This window comes from Colias philodice, chromosome 9 (genome assembly GCF_061535455.1).
Source record: "Colias philodice isolate Cphi_HAF_F1 chromosome 9, ilColPhil1 Martin Lab GWU primary, whole genome shotgun sequence".
NCBI lineage: Eukaryota > Metazoa > Arthropoda > Insecta > Lepidoptera > Pieridae > Colias > Colias philodice.
The window spans coordinates 7,320,712-7,348,695 of NC_143094.1; the positions used below are offsets into that span (position 1 = coordinate 7,320,712).

The 27,984-nt window shown below is 34.5% G+C and overlaps 2 protein-coding genes across 2 annotated transcripts in view; one reads left to right on the plus strand and one right to left on the minus strand.

Annotated features, from left to right (window-relative positions):
- The window catches only part of PIG-P (phosphatidylinositol glycan anchor biosynthesis class P), a 271,287-nt gene that overhangs the window by 70,033 nt on the left and 173,270 nt on the right, over positions 1–27,984 (plus strand). The gene's annotated exons all lie outside the window — the stretch shown is intronic.
- On the minus strand, positions 7–27,977 carry tnc (tenectin). The gene is made up of 7 exons (XM_089699261.1): positions 27,693–27,977; positions 12,637–12,714; positions 9,943–9,984; positions 9,105–9,311; positions 8,586–8,858; positions 1,575–8,463; positions 7–1,459 (listed from the first exon to the last, which is right to left on the minus strand). The coding sequence occupies exons 2-7, from the start codon at positions 12,701–12,703 to the stop codon at positions 1,354–1,356; spliced, it is 7,584 nt and encodes a 2,527-aa protein (XP_089555387.1). The 5' UTR covers positions 12,704–12,714; positions 27,693–27,977; the 3' UTR covers positions 7–1,353.

Here is a 27,984-nt window from a genome sequence, read left to right on the forward strand (position 1 = left end):
AAAGCATGATTTTGAATGTTTTATTTAAAACTCATTTGCACAGATGTAAAGGTAGCTAAGTCCTAGCTTAAACGCTCGGTAAATCGTGATTAAACAGAACAAAGTACATAATTGACATGATTTTTCAGGTTGCTGCTTTATTTTTATCATTTTTTTTTACTTTTTGTAAGATAACCACGTATTATTTTAAACAAATATGTACGACTATTGCGATAACTTTAAATAAATAAGATATAACTACAACCTACGTTGACAGAAAAAGGTTGATACGAATTAATGAAACCACTTTTCTATTCTAATTCGAATTAAGTGATTTCAACAGCCTTTCAACTTTCGTATCCACCTAAATCTGCGAAATTATTTCAAAGTCTACCAGCACTTTTGTATCAAAATCTAAGGACATTACAAAACGATGTATATTCAAAAGTTTACTCAAAAACTTGTTGGCCACTTTTACTTAACAAGTGCTAGTAAATACTGGAGCCTTTACGAATTAAAGAAAGCAAGGTATTAAATCAAGTCACTTTCTGTAAGACGTGAAACGAGGAAAAGTTTCGGCCGAGGCTGTTAACAAAAAGCATCGATCAATACTTTTCTAAACAATTGAAATATGCTCCTGTATTTCTAAATTAAAATAATCACTGGTCTTAAACATGGCTTAAGTACTATACACCTAACATATATAAATTATTACAAATTAAGGCATTTACAACATCAGAATTTCTTAAATATAATAAAGATACTTCATATTTACACGATACTAGATCACTACTGCATCATCGTGTAAAAATAAAGAATTGACTAATGTGATATCGGTAAATCAATTTAGATTACAATCAAAATGGTCAAGATTTCGGCGATCTTAAATGACCTTAGAAGCAGAAACCCTGCGCGATTACGCATTTATTGGAGATAACTCTGCAGTTCTTAAGAGGGCAAGTTTCCGTTTGGTCAATTTAACTTACAGCTGACATATACAAAATTTTGAGTAAGCATAATAATTGGCATAGTCTCATAAAAACTAGCTTTATCGTTTGGCACTAAGTTTTGTTGATTGAACATAACTTATAAGTTATATATAACTTTTAAACGCTCATTAAACATGAGTCTGGTATTTAGTACATTAATCACAGTCACCATTTTTTACATGTGTGCCACTTTAACATGAAAGAAAGTATCAATTAAAATAATAATATAAATATATATGTATATATATGACACAAAATCTTAAACTAATCCATCGCGAAATTTGAGCATTATTCTTGTGCATCAAAGAATATATGAAAATGTTATTATCACAAAGATGGTTTAATCTCTGTGACCATTAACGCAATTTATTTCAGGTTAAGTTTTTCATCTTCTTCGTCGAGCAGACACGGCGGCCGCTATCATTTGTCTCAGCATTGGTTCCGGTGTACATGCTTTTGGATCACATTTCATTTGACCGTCACCTCCGCATCTGAAAAGGTAAATAATTTTTGTAATGAACATATACGTAGTCAATTTAGTCATTGTATTTTTGTATCGACAAGTGAGCATGGAATTTGAAGATTATTTAATAAAATACAACTTACGTGCAATGTAAGCAAGGCCCTGAAGACGCTCGGACTACTTCTCCCACTTTGTACGTACGTCCTTGAATATGGCAGCCTTTTCTTTGTGCTGTACCCTTATATGCATGAGGCAGAAAATGTGGAGGGAGAGTGGTAGTGGTTGTTGTAGTCGTAGTGGTTACATTAACAGTCGTCGCCATGGATACGGGACATTCATAGCGAGGACAGCAGAAGCCTTGAATCGGTTCCTCATGACATCCATGGATAGGAGGAGGACAACTTTGTTGTAAGCAAATGATGTCACTTCTAAAGCAGAAACAAAAGTCGCATGGGTCGTCTCTAGGTATTTGCTGAGCAGATACGTAAACTTTTCCACCATAACGGCATGTGCCAGGTCCGAATGCTTGATCTTCTTCTCCATAATCTGGTTCTTGATCGTAACCCGTCTGAGGGAATTCGGGTGTTGGTACCTCTTCAGTAGGTTGCAAATCACTAGGCAACATAGGTTTTGCGGTTATTGGTTTAGTTGTGACGGAAGAAGTGGATTTGTAAGCATCATCCGGAGTAGAAGTTATCACTGGAGTAACTGTCGTGCGTTCATAAGCAATTTCAGATGTTGGGTGTTTGGTTGTTCTACTATCTTCATCAGGTATCTTTGTTTCAACGGGAATATCAGACAAGTCTTGATATTTTGAGGTTGTTACCGGTATATTTAAATCAAAATAGGATGTTGGCTTCTCTGTCTCTTCTGGAATCACTGTGACACGTTCTTCATTCTGCATTATATTCGGGACGGGTGAAATTGTTGTTTTTTCATCTAAATCGAGAGGTTTTTCATCACTAGTTGTCTCCTTTTGTGAAAGTAATGCCGAAATTGTAGTGATTTCTAATTGACTTCCAGGGGCAGTAGTCTGGTATTTTTGTTCAGTGGTTTCATCAATAATCGGTGATGTAGTACTATGTGTTTCTGATAATTCACTCGTTTCTTCGCTCGATTTCTCCGTTTCATATGGTATTTCAGTAAACATTTGATCACCACGTTCCGTAGACTTTATATCTGTTGTTTCAACTGTAGAAACTTCACCTACAGGAATAACAGTGGTTTCTTCAACAATTTGATGCGTGTGCTCTTCTAATTCCACAAAGTATGGAGTAGTTTCTGAGAACTTGTTTTTAGTTTCTGTTGTTGTTTCCAAACCAGTTACTTTAGTGTCTGGTATATTTACTGCACTAGTTGTCATGGTACCCACCAATGTAGGTTTAGATTCTGTATTATCTAGAATAGTGCTTTCATCAGATATATATTTAGTCACAAATTCTTCGCCTGGGATCGTTTGTTTTTCAAGCAAGTCTGATTCTGTAGTAGATGTCTTATCTGATTTATCAACATGCATCTCTTCTTCAGGAATTGTGGCTTTGTCATCTTCGAAGGTAGAAGGTTCTTTTGTTTGTGTTTCCTGGAAAATTTCTGTTTTGGAGTCATCAGGCAACACATTGTCATTTACTAAATTATTCATTACTGTTGTTTGCTTATCAGAAATACTGTCCACGGTACCAGTTGAATCGGAAACACTTTCCGGTGCTTTTGTCGAAATTTCAAATACACCTGGTGATTCATTGTCTGAAGATATTGTCGAATAAATAACATCAGGCTTTATTGTTGTTGCAGCTTCAACTGTAATTGTTGCTTGCTCCTTATCTACTTGAGGTTGTGTTGTAAGTTCTAGAGATGATTCTGTTGTGTGATGTAATTCTTCTTCAGTTTCTTTTGAAACCTCTTCCGCAGTAAGAGTTGTGAAATATTGAGGATATTTAGTCGTTTCCTCTATAGCGGAAGTAACGTCCTTGATTTCGTGACTCTCAGTAGCACTTTCATATGCGGGAGTATCATGTGTTTCTTGTTCAGATTTATTGGGAATAGATTGTTCAGTTGAAGGTGCCCCTTCCCTTTCTACATTTACATTATCAAATTCCGTGCTTGATTCGATTTCTTTTGTGGTTTCATGCACTTTTTGTGTAGTTTCATATTCTTGTATCAGTTTTTCAGTGGTTGTAGATATGAAGATATCTTTTATTTCATGTGTCATTTCCACAGTTTCTTTTTCTAATTCTTGTTCAGTATTCATCAATAATGGAGTTTCTGTGGGAATTTGAGGAGTAGTTGTAATTAATTTAGCAGTGCTGAGTTCAACCTCCGTTGTAATAATGCCTGAAGACTCAGTCGATGGCGCAGGATATTTATATTCAGTTGTAGATTGATGTGATATTTCTTTATCTACAATGTCACTCTGTTGTGTAGTTATCGATTCTTCTAATAAGGTAGTATCCAGGAAAGTCTTCTTATGATCAATTTGTGGTTCTGTCTGCTCATCTACATTTGATTCTATATTTGTTACTTTTTGAACACTTTCAGTTACAGTTTCATGCAATGTGGATATACTTTGTGAGTCGGTAACAAGTGACATTGGTGCTTCTGTTTCTTTGTCCTTTTCATGGGTAATGTCAGAAATCACTTCTATTTTTTGATCTGTTACAGCTTCATCTTTACTGGATGTTGTCGATGATATTGTTTCTGGTGTATAACGTAAATCATGACTTTCAGTTGTTATTGAATATTCGATTTCGTTAGATACCGTTTTTTCGTTTTCACTATCCTTGTACGCTGAGGTCGTCGGATTTGATTCACCAGATATAACAGTTACCTTTTCAGAATCATCTAGCTTAGGTGTATCTGGCATTTTTTCAGAAACGATTTCTTCGGTGATGGAATGATCGACTTGCTCTGTCGATTCAGAAATTTCATTATTTTTCGTAGTGGTGCTAGAATACATTTCTTGAGATAAATCTGAATCAGTGCTAACAGGCTTATGACTTCCAATAGTGGTATAAGGAAGATCTGTTACAGGCATGTTCGTCATAGATTCTGTTACTTCCTCGGCTAATGTATATTCTAACTTAGGTTTTTCTGATGACGCAGCTGTCTCGATTTTAATTCCACCTTCTGTAGACATGCCTAAGTTATCAGTCATAATAAATTCTGTTTTCAGTTCATCTTCCGGTATAACAGTCGAGGTTACTATGGTATCTTCGACATTGGCTGTGTTATCTACTGAAGGAGTACTTTGTTCTAAAACTACTGGTATTTCGGAAATCACCACTTCTTTGGTAGGCTCATAATCATTATATGCTACAGTAGATTCTGTGTCACTTTCATCGTGATCAGTTCCACTACTCGGTTTGAATTCGGTGTCTACAGAGTGAGTACTTTCAGGTGCTTTCGTTGTTTCTTCTGCATTTACAGGAACTTCTGTTTGTTCATGTTTACTGTCTGTAATTAGTCCTACAGTTGTAGCTTCATTAGAAATATCAATCTCATTCGTTACAATATCTTCTGGTAACTCAGTAAATGTATCGATTTTTTCTACTTTCATCGAAGATTGGATGGTACTCAATGTCGTGTGTTGTTCTAAGTCATCCTCATTTGTTTTTTCTGATGAATCCTGATCTAATAAAGTTGGTTTAGTTACTGTGTCCATATTCTCTGATGTTCCAGTTTCTTTTGGAGAAATATCCAAGGTGGAGTCAGTGTTCACATAAGTAGGTTCGACTGAGTGTGCTTCTGGTGCTTGAGTAATCATATCCGTGTCCTTTGTTAAATCATATGAATTTGATTCCTGTTTCTTATCATATTGATTTGATGGAGTTGTATATATTTCTTCTTCTTTGGTTGTTTTTGTATCTGAATATTGATTTGTATTATCTTGAATAGATGGAGTGGTCTTTATATCTTCTTGAGTGAATTGTTCTGGAAGTTCAGTACTTATAGTAGATACTGTTTCGTGTTCTTTTTGGTTTTCAAAGTCCTTTCCATCCGGTGTAACGAAAGGTTCGTTAACAGTAGTAATTTTGTCGTATACATCTACATTTTCCATATCTTTATCTTCATGAGCTGGTGTAGAGTACTCAATCGTTTTATCTGTTATTGATGTTGAGTCTTCATGACCACTTGAATATTCATGTTTTTCATCTTCTTTGGGCATATCTATCGGAAGAGTGGACGTTTCAAGTACTTGTGGAGATTCTTTGTCATCTATATTTTGAGCTTGAGTATCGTAACTTGTCGTATCAGAGAAGGTAACTCTTGATCCTGATTCACTATCTGTATATTTCATAGATGTGGTTTCTACGCGTTCCGTCACTTCACGGAAAGCTTCATCATGTGATTTGTCTGTTTGAGTCTCATAAACAGTTTCCTTCTCAGTGGCAATATTTACATTCTGGGTAATAATTTCATCTCGATTTGTAGTGACTAACTTAGGTACAGATGTAGATGTTTTTTCTTCGAGCATAACTTCAATTGTGGTTTTATCATCCAAGATGGAAGGAGTTACATAATCGAAAATTTGTGTTACTTGAGAATGGTCCAACATTTCAGACTCTTCCGATGGTTTTAACGTTGTATCGTCCTTAGTTGTCTCTGGGGCGATTAATGATTCTGTTGTTATTTCTTTTGTAAATTCTGGTGTTTCTGTTTCCTCCTTACTAGACGTTACTTTTACCGCTTCGCTAATCGTAGATAATTCATCGGATATCGTAGTATACTTTACGGACTCCTTTTCGGTTACCTGTGCAGTAGTTTGTTTTTCAATCTCATAACTTTCTGTTACTACTGCATTATGCTCATCAATAAGATCATTTTCAAGGCTTGGTATATTTATTTTATGATCGTCTATCACTGTAGTTTTAGTAGTCTGATCCTCCTGCTTAGATACGGTTGGCTCAAAATGTTCAGTGGAAATATCAGATGTTGGAACAGATGGGGTAATGGTCTCTCCCTGATGAGAACTTTCATAGTTTTGTTCTGGAACGTCAGAGGGTGTAGTTTGTTTTTCCGAATAAAGTCCAGCAGTGGATGTTGATTCTGGATAAATTTCTCCAGTTTGTGAGGTCTCTAATTTCATAGTACTGCCACTTTCTGGTATAGTTATTTCTTCGGGATGTTGAGTTACATATTCATCTGCCTTTGTTATTGATTTATCTGCTTCTATTTTCTGAGTAGTAATGTCATTTCCAATGTTTGGAATAGTCATGTCATCTGGTAAACAATTTTCACCTTTGCAAGGTATATCTTGACCAATGTCACTATGTTCCTTTCGGCGGCAATTTTCCTCTTTGCATAAAATTTCTTGATCCCCGTCATTAGGTTGAATGGTATCTATCGGTTTATCTTCTTTTCCATCATGAATAGGCAATTCTAATTTTGTCTCACAATTATCGGTATCGCATGGTTTGATTACTGGAGCTCGACAGCCACTATCAGAATCACATGGTTTAGTTTCCGTTATGGGATATTGAGGACTATCACACTTATCATTTATACATCCTTCTAAATCTTTTTGTGTTACTGCCGTTTCTGGGCAACCGGTTTCACCACAGTCAATCTTATCTATGTGACCTTCTGTTGGTTTACTTTCTTGAACAATCTTACATTCATCACCAGCACATTCAATTGTTGGCTTTGGTGACTCTGTTCCTGACATTTGACTATGAGATTCAGGCGCTATAGTTTCTTTTGTGTTACAAACATAAGTTGGGCAACATGATTCTGGAGAATCGTAAACAGGATGGCAATCATTCATATTTTCCATATATTCCAGTGGTGGAGTACAAATTATTGGTTCGCATTTAACTATGCTACTAACACATTTACAACTTGAGTGGCATTTACTTGTGCTTGGAACAATAGAGTTATTTTTGTAGGTAATACTATTAAGTAGACAATCACCTTCACCCGGTATTCTTCCAGGCGTAAGATCCTCATATATTTCATTTTCCTGAATATCAATCGAGGTAGTTCCAGTTTCACTCATTTTCTCTGTTGTGACTGTACTATCATCATGAGATAGGATATTTTTAACTGTCGTTTGTTCATTGGTATTATCTAATGAAGATTCTTCAATGTCTGATGGTTTAATAGTTGTATATTCCTCTTCGAAATTGGAATCCGTACCATCAGATTTTTCGGGTAATTTTGTAGCCATAATAAATCCTTCATCAAATGGTGTCATATTATCAGAAGTACTTACAGCCACATTCGATTTAGTTGTTACCTCTGCAAAAGTAGATTTAGCTAATTCATCAGAAGTTGATGTTTCACCTGAATAAGTGGTTTCATCTTGTCTGTTAGTTGTTGATTCCTTAACAGTAGTATATTCGGGCGTTGAAGTCGACTTATGATCAATCAGTGTAGATCTTTCAGGCTCTACAGTAGCCAGTGGGACAATGGTACTCTCTTTGGTACCTTGCTCTACATCTGGAACTGTATTCAATCCTTTGTCTGGTTCTGTACTATATTGGTATACGTATTCAGTTGTTGATTCTGGTGTATATTTAGGAGAAGTCAATAATTCGGAGCTTTCTACAGTTGTCATTGGTTGATCTTCGCCACTACCTTCGATTTCACTATCAATTGATGGTACTTCAGTATAAGGCTCATCTGGTTCATTTCTGTATCCACTTCCTTCGACTCCAACCCTTCTAGGTGGTGACAAAGTAGTAATTTCTTCATAAGGTGAAGTAGTTTGTGTTTCATCGCCTTCACAAATGTAAGTGTCTGGACAACATTGACCCTGCCTGGGTGGAAGAGATGTGCAGTTCTTGCCTTCATTTTCCATAGGCGTTCCACATTCTTGTACTACACACACTATATCACCTTTCATACAGTAACAGTGTTCGCATGCTTTTTCAGTCTTAATTAAAGCACCATCAGGGAAAATTTGATCATCATGAACACAATCTTGTGTGGGTTGAGTAACAGGCATCATTGTTGTAGTTGTTAGTAAAAATCCAGGCGTCGGCCTTACAGTCGTTGTCATGTCATCTAAAAGTGGAATTTCATCCTCAGAGTGATCTGCAAAAATGAAAGTTTAAAAGTTAGTTTCATTTTTAAACTCAGTTTCAAGTCGAAGAATCTAAATCGTGGGAAATAGAAATGAACGTTCTTCTATTTCGAAACATAAAAAGCGTACTTACCACATGAGTACCGAATAGGGCAACAGACATCTTTGTGATATATTGGAGTGCAGCCATCAACGTGTAGCGTACATTCTTGCATAACACACGTTGTCATGTTACGAATACAATAACAGTGTTCGCAAGGTTTGTTGGGTGCCGGGGGAACCTTGGAACCTTCGGGGAAATATTTGCCGTTGATGCTACAACCAAATCTGTCCAATTTTCCTAATCCAGTCGCACCGTATTCAGCAGGTGATGATGTTGACGTTGAAGTTAGGAGATCAACTGGAACTGAATGATAATGTTATTAATTTAAGGATATTTAAATTGATTTATTTGTTTAACAACTTTAAAACTTTATTTTGAATCATTTTAAAAACTTTCAATAACAATACTGAGTTACGTTTAGTGTATGAAATAATGCAGTATTCTCTTCAACTAACATTTGATTAAGAAATTAACACTATTATTAAAAATAATATTAGAAATCTGCATGTAATTTCAAAATTGAGAATCATAAAATAAAAGGAAACTTACCATCAGGACATGTGACAATAGGACAACATTGATCTGCTCTTTTCTCCACCGTACAATCTTGTCCAATTGGTTTGGTAAATGGACAAACTCTTAAGTAACACATCAACATTCTATTGTGGCACGTGCAGTTCAAACATGGTTCGTTAGTCATTATGCGATCGCCTTCACTATAGTGCTGGAAGTTGTAGTAGCAACCTTCAACTGGAGCTGAAAATATAAAGTAACAATTTCTCAAAAAATTTGTTTACAGAGCAATTCCTACATAATAAATGTTCTTTAATGATTCTTGCTACCAACTACGCCTTATAGCTTTTTGATTATAGATCTGGGATAAGCATAACAAAATAAGTTCATGTTAATTTTTTTAATCTTTGCGAGTACGTATTTAAGTATATTATAATATTGACTCGTCCTTATGACTCAATTTTAATGTGGTATTTATTATAGCCATACTCGTAATTTATAGCTAGGTTACATTATATTTTATTGCTGCATTTAGATTTTTTCTGCAATCAAGTTTAATAGGTACCATTTATGGTGATGTTAAATGGCATTTAATTAACTGTTTAACATATGTATGTTTTTTTTTCATTTTTAATTAATGTTGAATAGGTTAATGCTCATGAGTTGACACATCCAAGAATGTATTTTACTCATCCAGTGAATATTGCATGTATAATATAGCAATAATGGATTAATCTAAGTTTCGTTATGAAACTTAGATTATATATTTACATGCAGAAATTATTCATAAATTCAATCCGTTCAATAGACATGTTTATTTAATAATTAAATGTAATAAAGCGATTATATCGTACTAAAAATGTGTAAAACTTACCATCATAAAGATCTAGGGCAGTCTGGTTATTGGACGTTGGTGCTGAAACATTAAAATATAAATTTAAATAATATTTAATAATTTAAGGTCGCGACTTGCGCAGATATGATAGAAATTTACGAAATTGTTCAAGTTTAATTGTTCTTCTATACTTAGTTTTAATGATATGTATGTAATTTAAAATATCTATAGATTATGCCTACATGCATGTTTGCTTATAGGTTTTTATCAATAAGACAATCTTAATAAGACACGACAAGACATTTATTAGTTAATATAAGGAATAAAACAACAAAGTTGTAATTAATATAACGGAGACTGTCGTTAATGTGGAAACTGCCGCTTCATTGTTGATTAGATACAGAGGGCAAAAGTCATAACGCCTAAGGAAATGCCTACTATGTAATCAATTGTTGGATGTAAAACCGTGAGATAGTAAGGTACCGGTACCTTTCTTTATGTAGTAGTAACGGTCACGTAGATGTTCGATAAAAATTATTTCTTTTTAATCATACTTAATGGAAAATTCTTAGCAAATTTTATAGCGATAGTTTAGAGAAGATTGGTATATATTGAATTTATGAATAAATAAATTTACATACTTAAATTACAAAGTTAAGTAAATTGATGAAATGAGAAGTAATCGAAGGTATTAGTTACGTTCGAAAATAAAATTGCATATTTGTCTATTTAACAATCGTGCGGCATATCTTTAAACTCAGAGATTTTCTGTACCGTGTCATCACGGTATAGAAAATCTCTGAGTAATAATATTATTATTATATAAATTGAAAATTTTAACGATAATACGAACATTTATGTGTTTAATTGCCATAAAAATAAGATATCTTTGAATCTCAAAAGCTTTGTACCATTCAAGTGGATTTAAATTTAAATGACTTTTGAAAGAAGAAAGAAGTTTTGCAATATGTATAAGTCGCGCGCTTAGAGACATGCGTCCGAAGTAATCGAAACACAGAGGCAGCATGAATTTAAAATTTGCACTACATTAATATGGATTGTCGTTTCAATGAATGAATGTCGTCGTGGTCGCCATGCGTGATGAAGTTCACACGGGTAGACCTAAACATTGTAGGCCGCATTTAAATATACTTCCTATGTATAACATAAATTCTGTACGAATTCTATGAACTAACCGTGCTGAGGATACTGAATCTTACTGACGAAAATAGCTTTATCTGATAATATGCATGAGTCTGATTATAGAGCAATACTTAGTAGAGGACTGTTACTTACATAAAAATTTAAAAAAAACATGTGGAAAAATTTACCAGTAAAGAAAAATAAAAAATAAACTTGTACGTATGTAAATTTTATTGGCTCTTATTTAAGATGGTATTTTTATGTTTATAATATGAGATGATATGGTGTTTGTATAATTCACCGGCATAAGGTCAATAAACTCATTACCTGAGCAATTTATTATCACATTATCTACAATCGAAAGTATGTTTTGCTGCTCACTGAATATTATTGATTTATAGTTTTTTATTCAAGTGATCTAATGTAGTAATAATATTAGTCACCAGTTATCATATCGCGGTCGTATACTAACCAATATATTAATCTATAATTTGATACCTACATATTCAGTAAATCAAATGAATATAGGGGAGAAGTATCGTTATAATGAGGAGTAGAATGTACATGAAGTTAGTATTGCTGGGTGGTAATGTGCGGAAAGATCGCAGTCGCGGCGCGGGCGGGCGCATGTATCGCGCACGGCCATCTCACGAATATACCTACCCTTTCTGGGTCACGAGACAACACAACGGTTGTACCTGTTCTTCAGTTTAACTGAATATTGTGAATTATGAATAGATAAGCGAATAAATATAATTTACAATACGTAATCCTATTATTGTATTTATGATTTCTGAGAGCTAAGTATCATAAATTGAGTTATTTACGAGCTCAGGTTTATTCGATATCCGACAATAATATTATATAATGCAATATAATATATCTTTCCAATTATAACAAATGTATAGACCCGTTATATTTTATTCCACTTATCGGAAGCGTGGTTTGCTCAATGGAGAATGGAGATGGACATTAAAATTTCATATCAAGTTACGGTATTGATGATATTGTATAAATAAAAATAACGTTACATTATTATTTATTATGTAGGTATCTATTATGATCATTAACATAGGTAATTTACAAATTCTATTTGTACAAGTTGAACAAGAACTTCCTTGGACAGTCTATCACTATAATGTTTAAAACTATTTTTAGTTAATAATTTGCTATGAAGTAATTTTTCACTTTCCTTGACTTCTTGCTTCTTGTGTGGAAAAGGCGTAGGTAGGCGTATAATTTGAATCGTCAACTAACATTTTTTTATTCTATTTTGCATAAAGGCTAGTGGGAAATCCTCTAATAATGTATTTTAGTATCCACCAGCATCTTTGAATTTTGCCAAAAAAGTTTCACTTCTGACACGTGTGCTTGGCAAGTTGGCAAACATGTTTCTGTGCTTTTTTTTTGAATAACTGAATTTATTCATACACCCATAATTTTCCTATAAACAACTACCCCGATACGTAACGTGCCCTCTTCTTACCGAAGCTCAACTACATAAAAGTGGGCTATACATATGATGGCTGGGCTATGAAAATAAGACATATACTTGAAATCAAATAATCTCTTCATATAATGGTATCATACCTGCTGTTGAGCACGCAAAGCACGCGGCCAGCGCTAGAAGCGCCGCCGCCGCGCGCCTCTGATCCATTTGCCGTCCCTCTGAAACAATAAACACAAACTTATAATGACCAACATTTACAAGACCAACAATACATCGTTATATGTATAAAAATAAAAATAACATTCTTTACTTCGAATCTCTTAATTTTTAACCGACTAAAAAAGAGGAGGTTCTCAACTTCGACCGTACTTATATATTTTTATACATACAAATACCTATCTTCCTAATACTTTCTAAATTACAAATCAGCGCTTTGTTACAATGAATTTTAATATAATATGGAAATTTCAGAGTTCTCAAAGAAGTAGGTTAATCTTAGGAAGCCACTCAATCATCATATCAATCATTATGTGCTGAAATTAATACAAGTTTTAATTAAGTATTCAAGTTTGAAATGTTAAACAGATCCAAGAAATTTCATTTTATGCGAACTTTGCAGAAAAAAAATATTGAAAATATTAAATTTCTGTTCTACGAAGTGGGTAGATTTTCATTCCATAGTTTAAAGTACAAAAGCAAAATAGTGCATAAGTAGGTACAAGGAACGTATGAATTAGCAACTACCTAAAAAGCCTGGAAATATTTTAACCTAAATACGGGTCGGAAAGAACAAAAACCACTTGGTTTCTAACCGCAAGAATGAGTACGAATAATATTAAAAAAGTTTTCTCTGAACGGCAAGGTAAAATAGCGTTGCGAGCTTATTAAGGCTCTTTCAACTTTCTTGATTAAAATGTGTTGATTCAAGCGGAATAGTAGCCGAGATTTTTTAATTAATAACTTTATGCGTAATACAAGCAGCAAGGAATACTTTAAAGGAGTTCTGAAGTGTTCTTGGCTCTTTCCTGCTTGGACGTAATAAATAGAGGTAAACGCGAGGGCGGCGGCGGGAATATGTGTCGTTGAAGTAAGCATTGAGGACGCGTGCTTGAGAGGAGGGAGCCCGAGGGTCGCCGCGTGTGTGCACCCCGACGATGCGCACACATCCATGTATCAATGAGATGTTTTTATGAATACCGGATATATACATTGCCGTTTATTATAAGCCTGTCGTATTATTTTATTGGCCGTATTCTCAGCATCGGAAAACGATATATCCTCTATCTAATGATAATAACGCACGGATAAGAATCATTTATGATAATAATATGTAGGTACATAATATAATAAACGAAATCCTTTCAAAGTAAATGTAATAAATACTTTACGTCTTATACGCCAAATTTATTGTAATTTGACTTTTTATTAATCGAAGACGAAATCCAAAATTTATTTCAGTATTTAAATATTTTTACTAGAATTTTCTTCTTTTATCCGACTACACAAAAAATATCCATGTGTTCAGTAGTTTTATATTTTTCATACTAAAAGACATTCAAATATGTACTTATGTGAATTATAAAAGTCATCATTCATTACGTATTGCATTCATTAATTATTGTACTTAATTGTGATATAAAAAGTCTGCTTTGTTGATTTTAATATTTAAAATTTTCAATATCACTTGACAGATTATTTTTAAATAACCAATATGGTTATTTAAAAGACGGATTTTATTTTATAGTTTTATTTTTTATTTAATATAGTTATATTATATAGTTTTGTATTTTATTATCAATAAAATGGGAATATTCTATCCCAACTTGCGAAATAATTGATATACAACCTATAAGGGTTCCAAAGACCCTGAACATAACTATTTATAAAACCCATACGATTATGGCTACTCAAATAAATAGTGAATGATTTTATCTATAAGCAAGTTGCATAATATATTTGCATGTTGGTTCCAGGAGTCAATAACTACAGGGCAGATTATTGTTACTCCAGCTCATAGCCGCTAGCGTGGGAACGCATCCGAGCGCGCCTGTTGTTCTCCTCACACCTACACTTACATCTTGTATTTGTTGTTCCTGGAGCCTACCTACCTCCTATGCTTATTCATTGCTTACAATTTCCTTTTTTACAATTCCAAGCAACTTTGTAATACTTGATGGGGGAATGTTTACCTTTACTTTTTCTTTCTCTAGTCACTAACCCGTCATTAGAATTGCGCCTAGACATCTCGCATGGTGGATGAGAATTTTTGCAATTTTTTGAACATATACTTTGGAATGTAATGACCGTGATCAATATCTTTGGTAACTCAATTGAAGCTCATCTTAGATAAACGTTATTATATTTCCAGATAGGCAGGGGTCCCCCGTCTAGACGCTTCGCAAGTCACCTCCGCCGTGAGTGAGGGTGAGGGCGCAGATAATTCAACAACTATCTGTTTATTTGCTAAAAATATCTCGGCTTTTTATCACCCATCTCTTGAACTTATAGATAGTTATTTCAAAAGCTCTATATATCTGTCTATCTCTAACAATTACCAAACTAACTATAGAAAGAATCAGTAAATTTTAAAGTATATTTTTTTGTAATTTGACATTGTTCATTCGTTGAAACGTCGTTTATATTCGACTATAAAACAGTTAAATTATTGAGATATTTTTTTGAAATATAAATGCCTCTGCTCTAATGTATACAATGGAGTCCTACTTCCCAAACATAATTTAGTATACCGTTTGTTGTACTGATGTAGCGTCAAAAGTAACAGTAATCTGATTAAAATAACTTAAGATAAATAAATGTCAGACAGGGTTACACTATAACGTAAATTACAACTTTATGGCACCTTAAGGGGTCAGCGTCTTTCCTAAGTAGTTTTTATGGAGATTTACAGAGAGCTACGCGCCGCTACGCTAACGTTAGCCTTCCGCTTTAAATAAAAATAGAATCGTATTACAACCACTCCTATATTGTAATAAAATCTGCTTTCTTTCATATTGAGATATCTTAATGCCTTCTCAATCATACTATTGCACAATAAGTGTATGGTTATTTTGATTTTGATTAAAACACTCCGTTATATACAATACAATTATTTTAATAGCAGCACACAAGTGGTTAGTAACGGAATCTGCTATAATTCGATTATATGGCTACATTTACGACCGAATATAGATGCAATCTAAGAGCTACTGCAATCGCTTTAGAAATCAATAAAAGATGATTGAATGGTATCGGAAGGGCGTCGCGATCAGCACCGCTGGGTCGGTGGCCGGCGGAGAGCTTCTCGTGCCGGGCCCGCTCTTGCCCAACACATAATTTCGGAACACTGCAACCGCAGCGAACATTGACACCAATTTCTCAGACAACTTACTTCAATGTCAAGTCCTATTATGCTTGCTTTTATTGATATTGTTGTTGTCACGAAAAGGTTCCGTATTGCAATATAATTGTTCCGACATTTTATGAGTCAAAGACTCCTACAGACAGTAATATATCGGATCGCCTTATTGCGTATAAATTGGAAGAGCTATGTATTTACTTCAATATAAACAATACCCTATGCTTGAAAGGTACCACTACAAAACCTAAATTGATAAATAGAGTGAAGGGTAGAAGTGATGGCTGACGGTGGAAGCGCGGGCGAGGCGTGTTCGCACGCTCAACTATCCCATGCACGCGCTCGCTGTTCGCACAATGCGCTCACGTACGCGACTCGCGATTATCAAGCGTCGTAAATTACCAATGATTAGCATAGGAGTCGTGGACACGGCGACAGCTAGTTGTTATTAGATTCGGCCAAAAGTATCACTGCATTGTTATTAGGCAATAATTGTTTCCAAAGTGTAGCGGTCGATTAACGGCAGACGTGGAGACACGTGCATACAAAGTATCTAGAACATGCAACTACACATCACGCATTCCGGATAACGAACGTTAATGTTTATTAAATACCATTGTTAGCACATAATTATTCACCGTCTCCATCTTTCTACTTTCGATACCTTTCAGCTTATTCCAAAGGGCCTAAACCTACGCATGTTTATGTTTATACACTGAATAATATATAAAGTTAAGAGGGTTCGATATAGGGCACTCATGTGGAAGGAAATTCACGTGACAGAGTTTGCGTCTCTTAGGAAAATGGGTAGGAAGAGAGCAAATATTAGTTTCCCTCGCAAGTCGTTTGGAGTTCGTTGACCCGTGCAAATTTTGTGTCAGATCGTACCAGTAAAAACTATCTAGACTGCTACACTACATAACAGTTCTTGGGTTTTTTTTATTAGCACTTTCTTCACATCTTATCTAAACGAAACAATCCATTTTTATTGTTCCAGAGCAACATAGTTTGTTGTATAAAACACATTTGATATGCAAATTTATAACCAACGTTTAAATCACAATAGTTTAAATGGTCAATTTATATGTAAATATAGTAAAAGAATCCACGCGATTAAAAAATGACGTAAATAATTGACGTTATGAATAATATGATAGTACTAGCAGTCCGCCCCGGCTTCGCCCGTGGTACATATTTAAGTTTTCTCTACATAAGAACCATCCTCGTACTTCAAGGAATATAATAAAAAAAGAATTATCGAAATCGGTTCAGCCGTTCTCGAGTTATGCGCTTACCAACACATTTTGCGATTCATTTTTATATATAAGACTAGCGGTCCGCCCCGGCTTCGCCCGTGGTACATATTTACGTTTTCTCTACATAAAAACCATCCTCGTACTTCAAGGAATATAATAAAAAAAGAATTATCGAAATCGGTTCAGCCGTTCTCGAGTTATGCGCTTACCAACACATTTTGCGATTCATTTTTATATATAAGACTAGCGGTCCGCCCCGGCTTCGCCCGTGGTACATATTTACGTTTTCTCTACATAAAAACCATCCTCGTACTTCAAGGAATATAATAAAAAAAGAATTATCGAAATCGGTTCAGCCGTTCTCGAGTTATGCGCTTACCAACACATTTTGCGATTCATTTTTATATATAAGACTAGCGGTCCGCCCCGGCTTCGCCCGTGGTACATGTTTACGTTTTCTCTACATAAGAACCATCCTCGTACTTCAAGGAATATAATAAAAAAAGAATTATCGAAATCGGTTCAGCCGTTCTCGAGTTATGCGCTTACCAACACATTTTGCGATTCATTTTTATATATAAGAAGATAGGTATAGACTATAGACTGTAAATCTTATATATAAAATTCTCGTGTCACAACTCGCAATGTTAGTCTGCATACTCCTCCGAAAAGGGTGGACCGATTCTGATGAAATTTTCTGTGCATATCGGGTAGGTCTGAGAATCGGCCAACATCTATTTTTCATATGTACCACGGGCCAAGCCGGGGCGGGCCGCTAGTAATATATAAAGTTAACTTTACTTTTCCTGAATTTTCTTTACCTATTACAGGATTACATGTAGAGAACCTACATGTAATCCTGTAATAGGTGTCATTGATTCCGAATTAATTTTAACACTATAAGGGGTCCGTTTTAGTTTGTGCAATTAAAATTTAGTCAAGATTGTTTAAAATAATATTGAAACGTGTTATGCATATAAGTAAGGCAAAGCTACGATATCTCACGCTCCATATTAACTTGACCCCAGGTATTGGGTACTTACTACTTATTTATGTAGAGGTGGCTGTTCGAGCCAGACTGCGATATCAGGCACTGCGCAAGCGCACGTACGCTTGACCAACGTAGTCCGAATAATTTAGGTAAATCCGAGCTAGACATCTCATCACCGTTACACAGTGTTAACATTCTGAACAGATATTTTACGAATTATCTTAGTTCCATTCTATTTCGTGATTCCGATATATATCTTAAAAAACATATAATAGTAAGTATCTATATGGGTGGAGGTATTAGATTTTTTTTGTGATTTCTGTAAATTCTCTATCAAATTAACTAAAATTTCAAATTTTTATATTGGTCATTGACCTACGAAAAACCTTTTTCGAAAATATAACAGTTTGTTAAAGTTTATGGGTTAACATTATTCAAATGTAAATTTGTGTTATTTGCGAACCTAATTGCAGTAATGTTTTATATGCCTTTTGGACGCGATCGTTATCCTTTTTGGTCCATGAGTTCGCAGAAAGGAGTGAGGAATGGAGAGGTGTGAGTACTGTTGCTAGGCATACTATAAATTCGCGATAGCTCGCGGCCGCGCCGCTCACACGACGAACGTTGCCCCTGCGTGCCTTTGCCGCGCCACCACTCACATTCAAGGTGTGCTGACATTTTTACCAATTCTTAACTCAAATGATGTGACATAACTCGTAATGACTTTATTAATGGACTACACTTGCGAAAAGAAAAGCATTAGATTATTTAAATATCTTCGAGTAGGTAATCTATTTGTGACACTCGATTCGACACTCTTATTAAGGAGAAGCAGTATTGTAAATACCCAAAAGGAGGAGGATAAACAAACTTGTACGTTAAATTTCCTATTAATATTAAGCATTGTCAATGAGACCAAACATTCAATATTAGATGGAGACTAATACCATTTTGTGTTGCCCTTCTGTAATTAACGACACCATTTCGCCATACCACCCTTCCACGTTCTCTGCCCTGTGGGGATACGATGTTTCTGATATTAAGTAGTTATTTGGGCGACCACTGACCCGAAACACTTATACACACCCTACTAAATAAGAGACGATGCACATACAAGTGACCTTTAAATCTGATATGGTTGAGTTTCAAATACAATCAAAGGGGCAATGTTTTTGGCAAAAGTGTTGTTAGGGCGTGAAGCTCACTTATGAGTACAGTTACACTGCATACTAGGAAGTAAGTACAACCAACGTGATGTTTATTGACTTGTATTCAAAGTCATGTACGAATAGTTCGTGTCGAACAGCCTTTACGAGGGTCTGGCCGATAGCCGGTCGGTCATTACCGGTCATATCTCCGTGTAAGCAATGAATGGCCAGGTCTTACAAATGACCGTCAAAACCTAATTTTAAACGACCGACCATAGGCACGTAGTGGAACTTTATAGGCATTCTCCGTTAACCATTTTTCTGTTTAAAACGTGGTTTACAAGACTTGCAAGTAGAATATTTGTACTAGAGCCGTGAGCATTGGATTGCATTTGTACATCTATTTGCCACGTTTGCAACAACTCTTTGAATATAAAAATATGTTTTGGTGCAATAGCTAGTAAATATGAAACATTTCTTTATATTTATAGCAATTCGTAGCAAAAAACAAATTAAAAATTGAGGCTTTGTTCTCTACTTTTCTCATAGAAACTGCAACACAAGAACGGGTTCTGGTACAAAAACGATAAAAAGGGCTTAAACATGAAATATTTATGTGATGCATTATCATATTACACGGGAATCGTGTTCATCGCTTAGAAAAATATGCTTTTCCTTTTCACTTGGCAACCACAGCTAAAATTGATTTAGACTTTTTATAGTTATGTAAAAAAAACTGTTATGGAATATCTATAATTATTATAAATAATCGCATAATATGCGAAGTTCCCTCGTGCGAACCTTTAGATTTAACTTGCCGACATTATTATCTAGCTGTGAGGTTGGATTTTATTGCAAAGGCTATTAAATGAAAGCTATTAAAAGTCGTGTTTTAATCAACTCACTATGCTAGAGGTAAACTGTTATTGAACTTGTAGAAATCATTAAATTTTAACGCACTGTGAGGATAGTGCTCGTAAACGGAATATTTATTCGCCTTTGCATTTTATTTAGGAAGGCTATGCTGTTGTAAACAATCATTAAGGAGTTATTGTGCAAACCATTCATAATTTATTTAAAATGTTATGCGTAAAACCATAATTATTATAACCTTCTACATATTATTTGCACCTGTACATACACTGATAAGTTAGATAAGTAAGAACGTTTCATATTTCTTTATTATATTTTCTGTGAAACCCACCCACTGACGATTATTAGTGTCTTACACTATCGAATGCGACCAGATATTAATGAACCTCTTGAGTCCACCACGGTCGGGGTCAAGTTATGCGTACAGCATCGACCCACATTTGAAGGAATACAAGTAGCTGTGGAGAAAATTTACCGCTAACGTTGCCATATAAGCTGTATGAATTTTAGGTCGCTACGAGCATAGTATGCTCTTACGCCGACATCTGTGCAAATATTGATTTAGTAAGTCGGAGTCACAATAGCGGCGTTCGGGCCGAGCCTGCACAACCGCGTAGTGCGATCGTGAGGACCATCCACGGCACATCAACATCGACATCCATTCGAGTATTCGATGTATATGCACATATTACGTTCAATTTATTTTTAAATTATGTTTTAGTATTTCAAATAATTTTCCAACAAAACAATAACGGTCAATTTATTCTAGAGCAAACGAAAATTATAGACAACATTTTCATGACTGATTATAACGAGATTATTTTAAACACGTTCTATATTGCATTTGGTATCTATCAAATAATAATCATACAAAGGGGCCTGAGACCGGAAATTATCTCATTTCACTTATAGTCGCTATATGCAACATCTCATATTACAGGTGGTTTTGTACCGTTATAAAGATGCCGCAGATTTTCGTGCCACTTACCGCATCGAAACGTATAAGAAATGCCCACGCACATTCAGGAATAATAAGATAATAGATTCTATAAAATCTAAAAAAAACTTCTTCTATTTGTTTTACACGTTGAAATAAAAAATAACACTGAATATTTATAAATGTATATTATTATCGTTAAATGGTGTACGATTGAGTATTGCATCACGGATGTTAAGTAAAGAAATGGACGTTAAAATCGATTTTGATGCATGAAGAAGATAAGCCGTCACTCTTATCGTAATAGAGCTGTCCGTCTCAATACGAAATGAAATTTTTATTTCGTAGTTACAAAGAGTTATTTGTAACTCTCAAATATGTACCCTTTATGTTTATTTCCAGTTTCTGCCTTTATGTACATTAAAGTGATCCCGTTACTCTGATTTGTTCGTTGATTACGTAAACGCAATGGCCATTAATTTCCTTAAACTAGTATTGAAACAACATTTACTCTTGAAATCATTTCCACAGATTAGAAATTCTCAATTTTAATAGTTAACAATTTATTTTTATGATTGCCATATAAGAAATATGCATAGGTACTTTATAAAAATATAAACCTAAGTATATCTCAAAGAATTATTTATAAGCTTCGTTTTTGCACATTGAAGGAACAAACAGTTATGGTTAGCTCGAGAAAATATAAGAGTTAAATAATATAATAATTATTAGTCCCGAAAATAAATTCAACAAAAAGCGTTGGTACTGTCAAGGTGATGAAGTATTTATTACTTATCCAAGTGTTAAATGTTATCATGAATCTATACACTGAATTCTACAACACGAAAGAATCAATGATCAGAAAAATATAAAATATTGTAGATTAATATTCTGCCAACAGTTTTAAGTACGTCGTGTCAAATATTTTTAATTACAGAGGAAATGCCCACGTTTTTAACAATATAGAGTTCATTCCGTAGCTAAGATTGCAAATGGACCCTGAGTGCAAGCACCATACCCACTCTTAGGACAATGACATCGCGCGTTCCGCTCGATAAAACAACATGAACTTTATAAACACTCTTAGCATTTTTTATAATCGTCATAATTATGATTCGCAAACCATTATCGACGATTCCAATCGGTATTATGTTCTTTCTAAGAACGTTGTTTTTTTAGCCTACCAAAATTCGTGAACATTGAGCGATTTACGATTTTGCGGTATTTATATCAATGACACATAATAAAATTCAACGATGCCTGTTTTATTATTTGATCACGAAAAAGGTTACGTATACAGACAATGAAATGAAGTGCATTTGTTTCAAAATTCTTGGCGAGTGTTCGTTTACAATGACGGGTCAATGTTATTTAGTTTTTTTTTCCTATTTTCCCGGATCGAAAGTTTCAAAGACGTTCACAAAAATCCAAACCACTTTTATTTGAACGCAAACAAAGGTTCTTCAGTGTTAAGTAGACTCCTTATTCTCTCACGCCTCGCCCTCTGCTCGACGAGTCGGGCTCTAGACAAAGTTTGTAGTGTATGCAACAGACACACTTCACTAACACAAAGTCATATATATCGGTACAAATACTAATTGGTAAAAGACCTACGCAAACAAAACTTGAGAATTTTTACTCGGTAAATGGTAAAGTGGACATGTCTATTTGACTTGTTATTTAGAGCGTGGGTGCCATAAGTTTGGGCTCTGAACAGTCGAGAGCTCTTTAATGAAGTAGCAAATGAAACACATTTCTAGTCTTTTTGTTTAAAACATGTAGTTTCTCCCATGATTACAATTCATATAATATATATATACTAGCGGTCCGCCCCGGCTTCGCCCGTGGTACATATGAAAAATAGATGTTGGCCGATTCTCAGACTTACCCGATATGCACAGAAAATTTCATGAGAATCGGTCCACCCGTTTCGGAGGAGTATGCAGACTAACATTGTGACACGAGAATTTTATATATAAGAAGATATATATATATATATAATCAGCTCAAAGTAAATAATTTTGTTAATTCACGACTCTACTGAAGTTATGAAATGTATAGGAATACAGCAAATAGGAATTTATTTTTATTTAACGATTCTTAGATTTCCAAATTATCGATGTCAAAGTTCGTAGTTTGTATGGACTTCACGACACAATTCAGCCACTGAGTCGAGAATTATTTTGAAAAGGAATAGCAGAACTATTGAGGCCGTGCATTATCCAGAGACAAACTGGCCGAATCTAGCATTTACGTAGATGTATAATAGTATGAAAGAAGTTCTTTTCCATTTTGTGTACATTTGAGTATCTAATGACCACCGCTAGCTGATTCAACGGAACCATATACAAGTAGGTGCTAAATAATAAAAAGTAAGGCGTTAAGTGTTTGTTTTTTAGAGATTAGCTGTACAAGCTGTACAATACAAAGTAGTTTAAATGAAAGTTAATAAATATGTCAATCCAATAGCCAGAGGGCATAGACTTGAGATAATAATTTGGCACAGTGACGTCAGAACTTTCACGCCTTATACGACGCTGATTGATGCTAGGTAACTATTGTAATAAAAACTTAGAGCAGTAAAAAACTGAGGCTAAATAACATCATAACCTACATTCCTTTTGGTGGCACCGAACACGGAATGAGGTATTGTTATTGAATGTGAATCTTAAACGAACTTCATGTAGGGTCATATTCGTGCGTTTCTCTTTTATCGGTCATTGTGACCGGCATCGAGAGGCGGCTATACATATATTGATATTCAAGTGATGAACTGCCACGAGGTTTCTTGCATACAACCTGTGTCAGCCTTCTCTTCCTCGGAATCTATGAATATGCTATCGTTCCTCATTGACTTTTAAGTTTCGCTAATAGTAAGATATCAAAAGGAAATATTCACTGATTCGTAAATTCAATCTCTATTCATATTAATTAATATCTAACAATATAATAATTTCCATTCAGTTCAGTATACTAATAACATAAGTTATAAAAAGGTACAAAATAAATATTAACTAATTCCACTAAGTAACGAAATGCAATGGGAGTAAAAGTTTTGAGTAATAGCCGTAATACAATGAAGTCCAAAAAATAAAATAGCGTGTAAAAAATAATGACGAGTTTTTATGTCCATCTTGATACAGAATAACGGTGTTGATTCCGTGCGAAAGTGTGTTATGATACCATTTTCTCAAAACGAAAATTGCCCCATCATTTACTTACAACGCTTGGAATACTTAACGTGAAAACTTTTAAGAAACTTTGGTATTTGCTGTAATCTTATTTTAATTTATAGCGTTCTATATATTATAAACGTAACTTTAGAGCTTTCACAAAGAGAAAACTCTTTATTTTTTATTTATTTATTTGTATGTATTGAACATGCACTGATTGCATCGGATAACCCAGGTCAATGGCACCCATGAAGCCCAGATTCAGTTACCCATAAGTTGTCATTTTCTCAGGAAGCCTCGCCGGCCGCGGCGCGTGGCTCGCCGTCCACAAGCAGTGCGACGCGCCGCGAGCGCATTCTGTCACGGCTTTGTACGTCAACAATTTAATGTCTAGGTATGCACATATTGACGCCCGCTTTCATTGATGCAGAGGCAGTAGTACCTTTACTCGTTTACCATTTATTTATTTATTTATTTAAATAAATATTCGGATTGTCGGCACTAGAATCTCTACCTCTCTATGTCGGTGTAATCTTTTGGTACTCGTCAGAAATCAGAATCATAAATATTCCGCAGTGAATAAAACAAATTAACTCATCACGTACTTAGCAAGTCATTATGTTTAAACGATAAAATGATCGACGATGAATAGGACATGAATTTGATATCCTCAAACAATAAGAAGTGATGCTATTGGCCTTGTGTTTTTGCATTTGTCAAAAAAAGCAACTAAACATCAGGGTCGTGAAGAAGAAGTCATGTAGCTATTTAAATCCCATCAAATAAGCGTAATTCCGTGCGCTAAATGCAGGCTCAACGAGAAACAAAAGAATCGGAAGTTTCTCAACCTTGCCATATGAACGTTGGAAATAAAATTGTTTAGTTTTCATGCCTTGGGAGTACGCGGCTGAAAAATATTGGGATGAATAAGGGCGAGATGCGATATTATTTAAAGGGGTTAATTCTATTTAAATATAAACGTTCGCAAAAAACTTATTTTACTATTATTTAATTAGCTTACAGAATATATATTATATAGACTGCAACTAAACGAAAACTATATCGCCGTAACTTTATCTAAGCACATGATAAAATATATCATTATAGAACCGATTTACCGGTGCCATTGTCGAATTAATTTTTAAGCTTCACAACAATAATAAACATAGACCGTAACATTCGCGTGACAAAATACGATTTTTATGTGGTTATAATAACCGTAGAATTAGAGACTTATTTCCGAGAAAGCACCATTTACTACGGTTTGAAACCTCTTTTCTTTGCGATGCCTCGTGTTAAGATCGAATCAAATTACGCATATCTAAAGTATGAATAAACATTACAGAATTTTTGTAAACTTCAAACAAAACTTATTAACTTGTCAATTCTTTGTTGAAAACTACTTGACTGATTATTTAATAACTTAAACATATTCTGAATAAAAATGCACTTAATACATGATCCAATAAAATCTTACAATAATAAATATTCCATGTGAAATATTTTTAATAATTAGATAAAAAAATACTAGGCTTTCAGGTATCATTATTTAGAAAGAAACAAAAGGTTCCTATTAATACTTCCCATTCGCAGTAAAGATAGTTCCTAGTAAGCTACATGTCAAGCGACATTAAATATTTATTAAACTTGGCCATAGCGGTCGGTCGGTGAAGCTTTAAATAGCGAAGCGTACACAGCGAGTGATTCAACGTATTACATGCGAATATTGTAATTGCGCGATAATGTAATGCGACAAGGGTTTGCGTAAGTTGCGAGATGAAGGGCGTATCGGCGTCGGAACCTTCACCCTGCTCTTGAACTGTGCGTCCGCTGCCCGCCGAGCTTTGCGCAATCAACCACGTCGAAAGCGATGATTCGCACTCGCTCTTGTCTCTCGATTTATACTAATGCACTAGATTTTGTTGTTGACCAAGTATCGCTATATTGTATGTAAGTCAAGTCTTCTTTCCAACTTTCCAATATGATCTATGCGATCATGCGACATATAAACATACATTATAGTTAAGCTACATATGTGCATATTGAATATCTATACGTATATTTTCCGTGCAAAAAAATATTTTTTTTTTATTTTAACTAGGGTCCTTGCATAAATTCAGATTATATATTTTATAATATTAGGTTAAGATTAATAAAAAATAAGTAAAAATTAAAGTTATTTTTAATTAAGATAAGTTTCAAGACGTCAAATCGCGGAACTGTTTGAATAATTTGTAAATGATAGACATTACCGTGACCTATGTAGTATGAGTTCTACAAAAACTATTCAATTTACTTGAAAATTCTTGTTTATATTTTTAGAATATAATATAATGTATTGTAAATTAACTCAGGTATTTGATTAATAGTGGCGTGTTTTAAGCAAAATGCAATAGGCAAAAATATTTTGTAGTTTTCAATAGGGTAGTTAACTAGGTGTAGAAAATTTGTTCATGCAATAATGCATAGTACATCAGTTATATTTTATATCTTAATTGTAATAATATATATTTTATATTTAATAAAGGTTACCAAGTAACTATTTAGTAATCTGTGATATATAAGATGATATAATTTAATTTTAATTTAATTCCTACTTTACAATAATTACCATATTTTTTTACCCGCATAAATGATGAAAATTTGTCTCAATGTTAAAAATATATGACTCGATTGAAAAAGGTTTTTCCTTCATACTTCCATTTAATACGTCACCGAAATAAATGTGTAAAGATTATTGTTATAAAGTGGCTGATTTGATTTCAGCCTACTTTGTAAGTACAATTGCAAATGATTAGCGGTGGCGAGTGTAAAATATTGGATTGGCCACGCTCGTTCTCGTGCCACACGGTTTGATCGAATCTGCTCGTAGACGACAGAAAATGGCAACTCTACTTTATTTACTATATAGGGATATTTAATTTTTTAACACTATCCTGAATACAGGCAAAAATCACACATAAGTACAATTTTATATCAGTATTTAATGTTTAAATAAATATTATTTAAAATAAATACAGAATAATTAAAATTAGTGAAAGAATTAACGTATAATTTTTTTAATTCAATTATAAACAATTACCTATTTGTTTAATATTACTATCTTAGTTATCAATAAAAGTTTATTATATTAGCTTGGAAGCACAATAACATTTAAATTTGAATACTTGTAAAAAAATGATCTAAATAATTAACTGAAACAAGGTTAATAATAAAAACAATAGAATAAGCTCTTTGAGCAATTCACTGAACGCGACGACGGCGGCGACGCTCAGATGGAAAAACTCAGGAACCGGCTCTTTCAGTTTCGAAGCGTTGGCGGATCTACAAACTAATTCTAAATTACAAATTCCAAACTGTATATCATGCCGTCTTTTGAATCTATTATTTTATTTTTATAATTAAATAATTCCGTAAAAATTATCTAAATTAAAATAAAATATATTAAAATTAAAACACTCACCTCACTTTTCAGCAATAAGGTCGCGTCCACTTCCGTGGTAGTATATCGTTTAAATAATTCGTAGTCGTTGTGTAAGTGTGTGTCACTGTCCAGCAGCAAACAGTTAGTGATATTAGCGAAACGTGATGCCTATGGCACGGCCGGGCCGGCACTGACGCGAAGCGGGCGCTCGCGCGATGCCGCCGTACTCGGAGGCTTCGCAGCGCGAGCTTTCAGCGATACACGATCCGCACGCACTGCACACTGCACTCGCCCTAGCCTACCCACGCGTTGCGATTCTCCTATCGTCTAC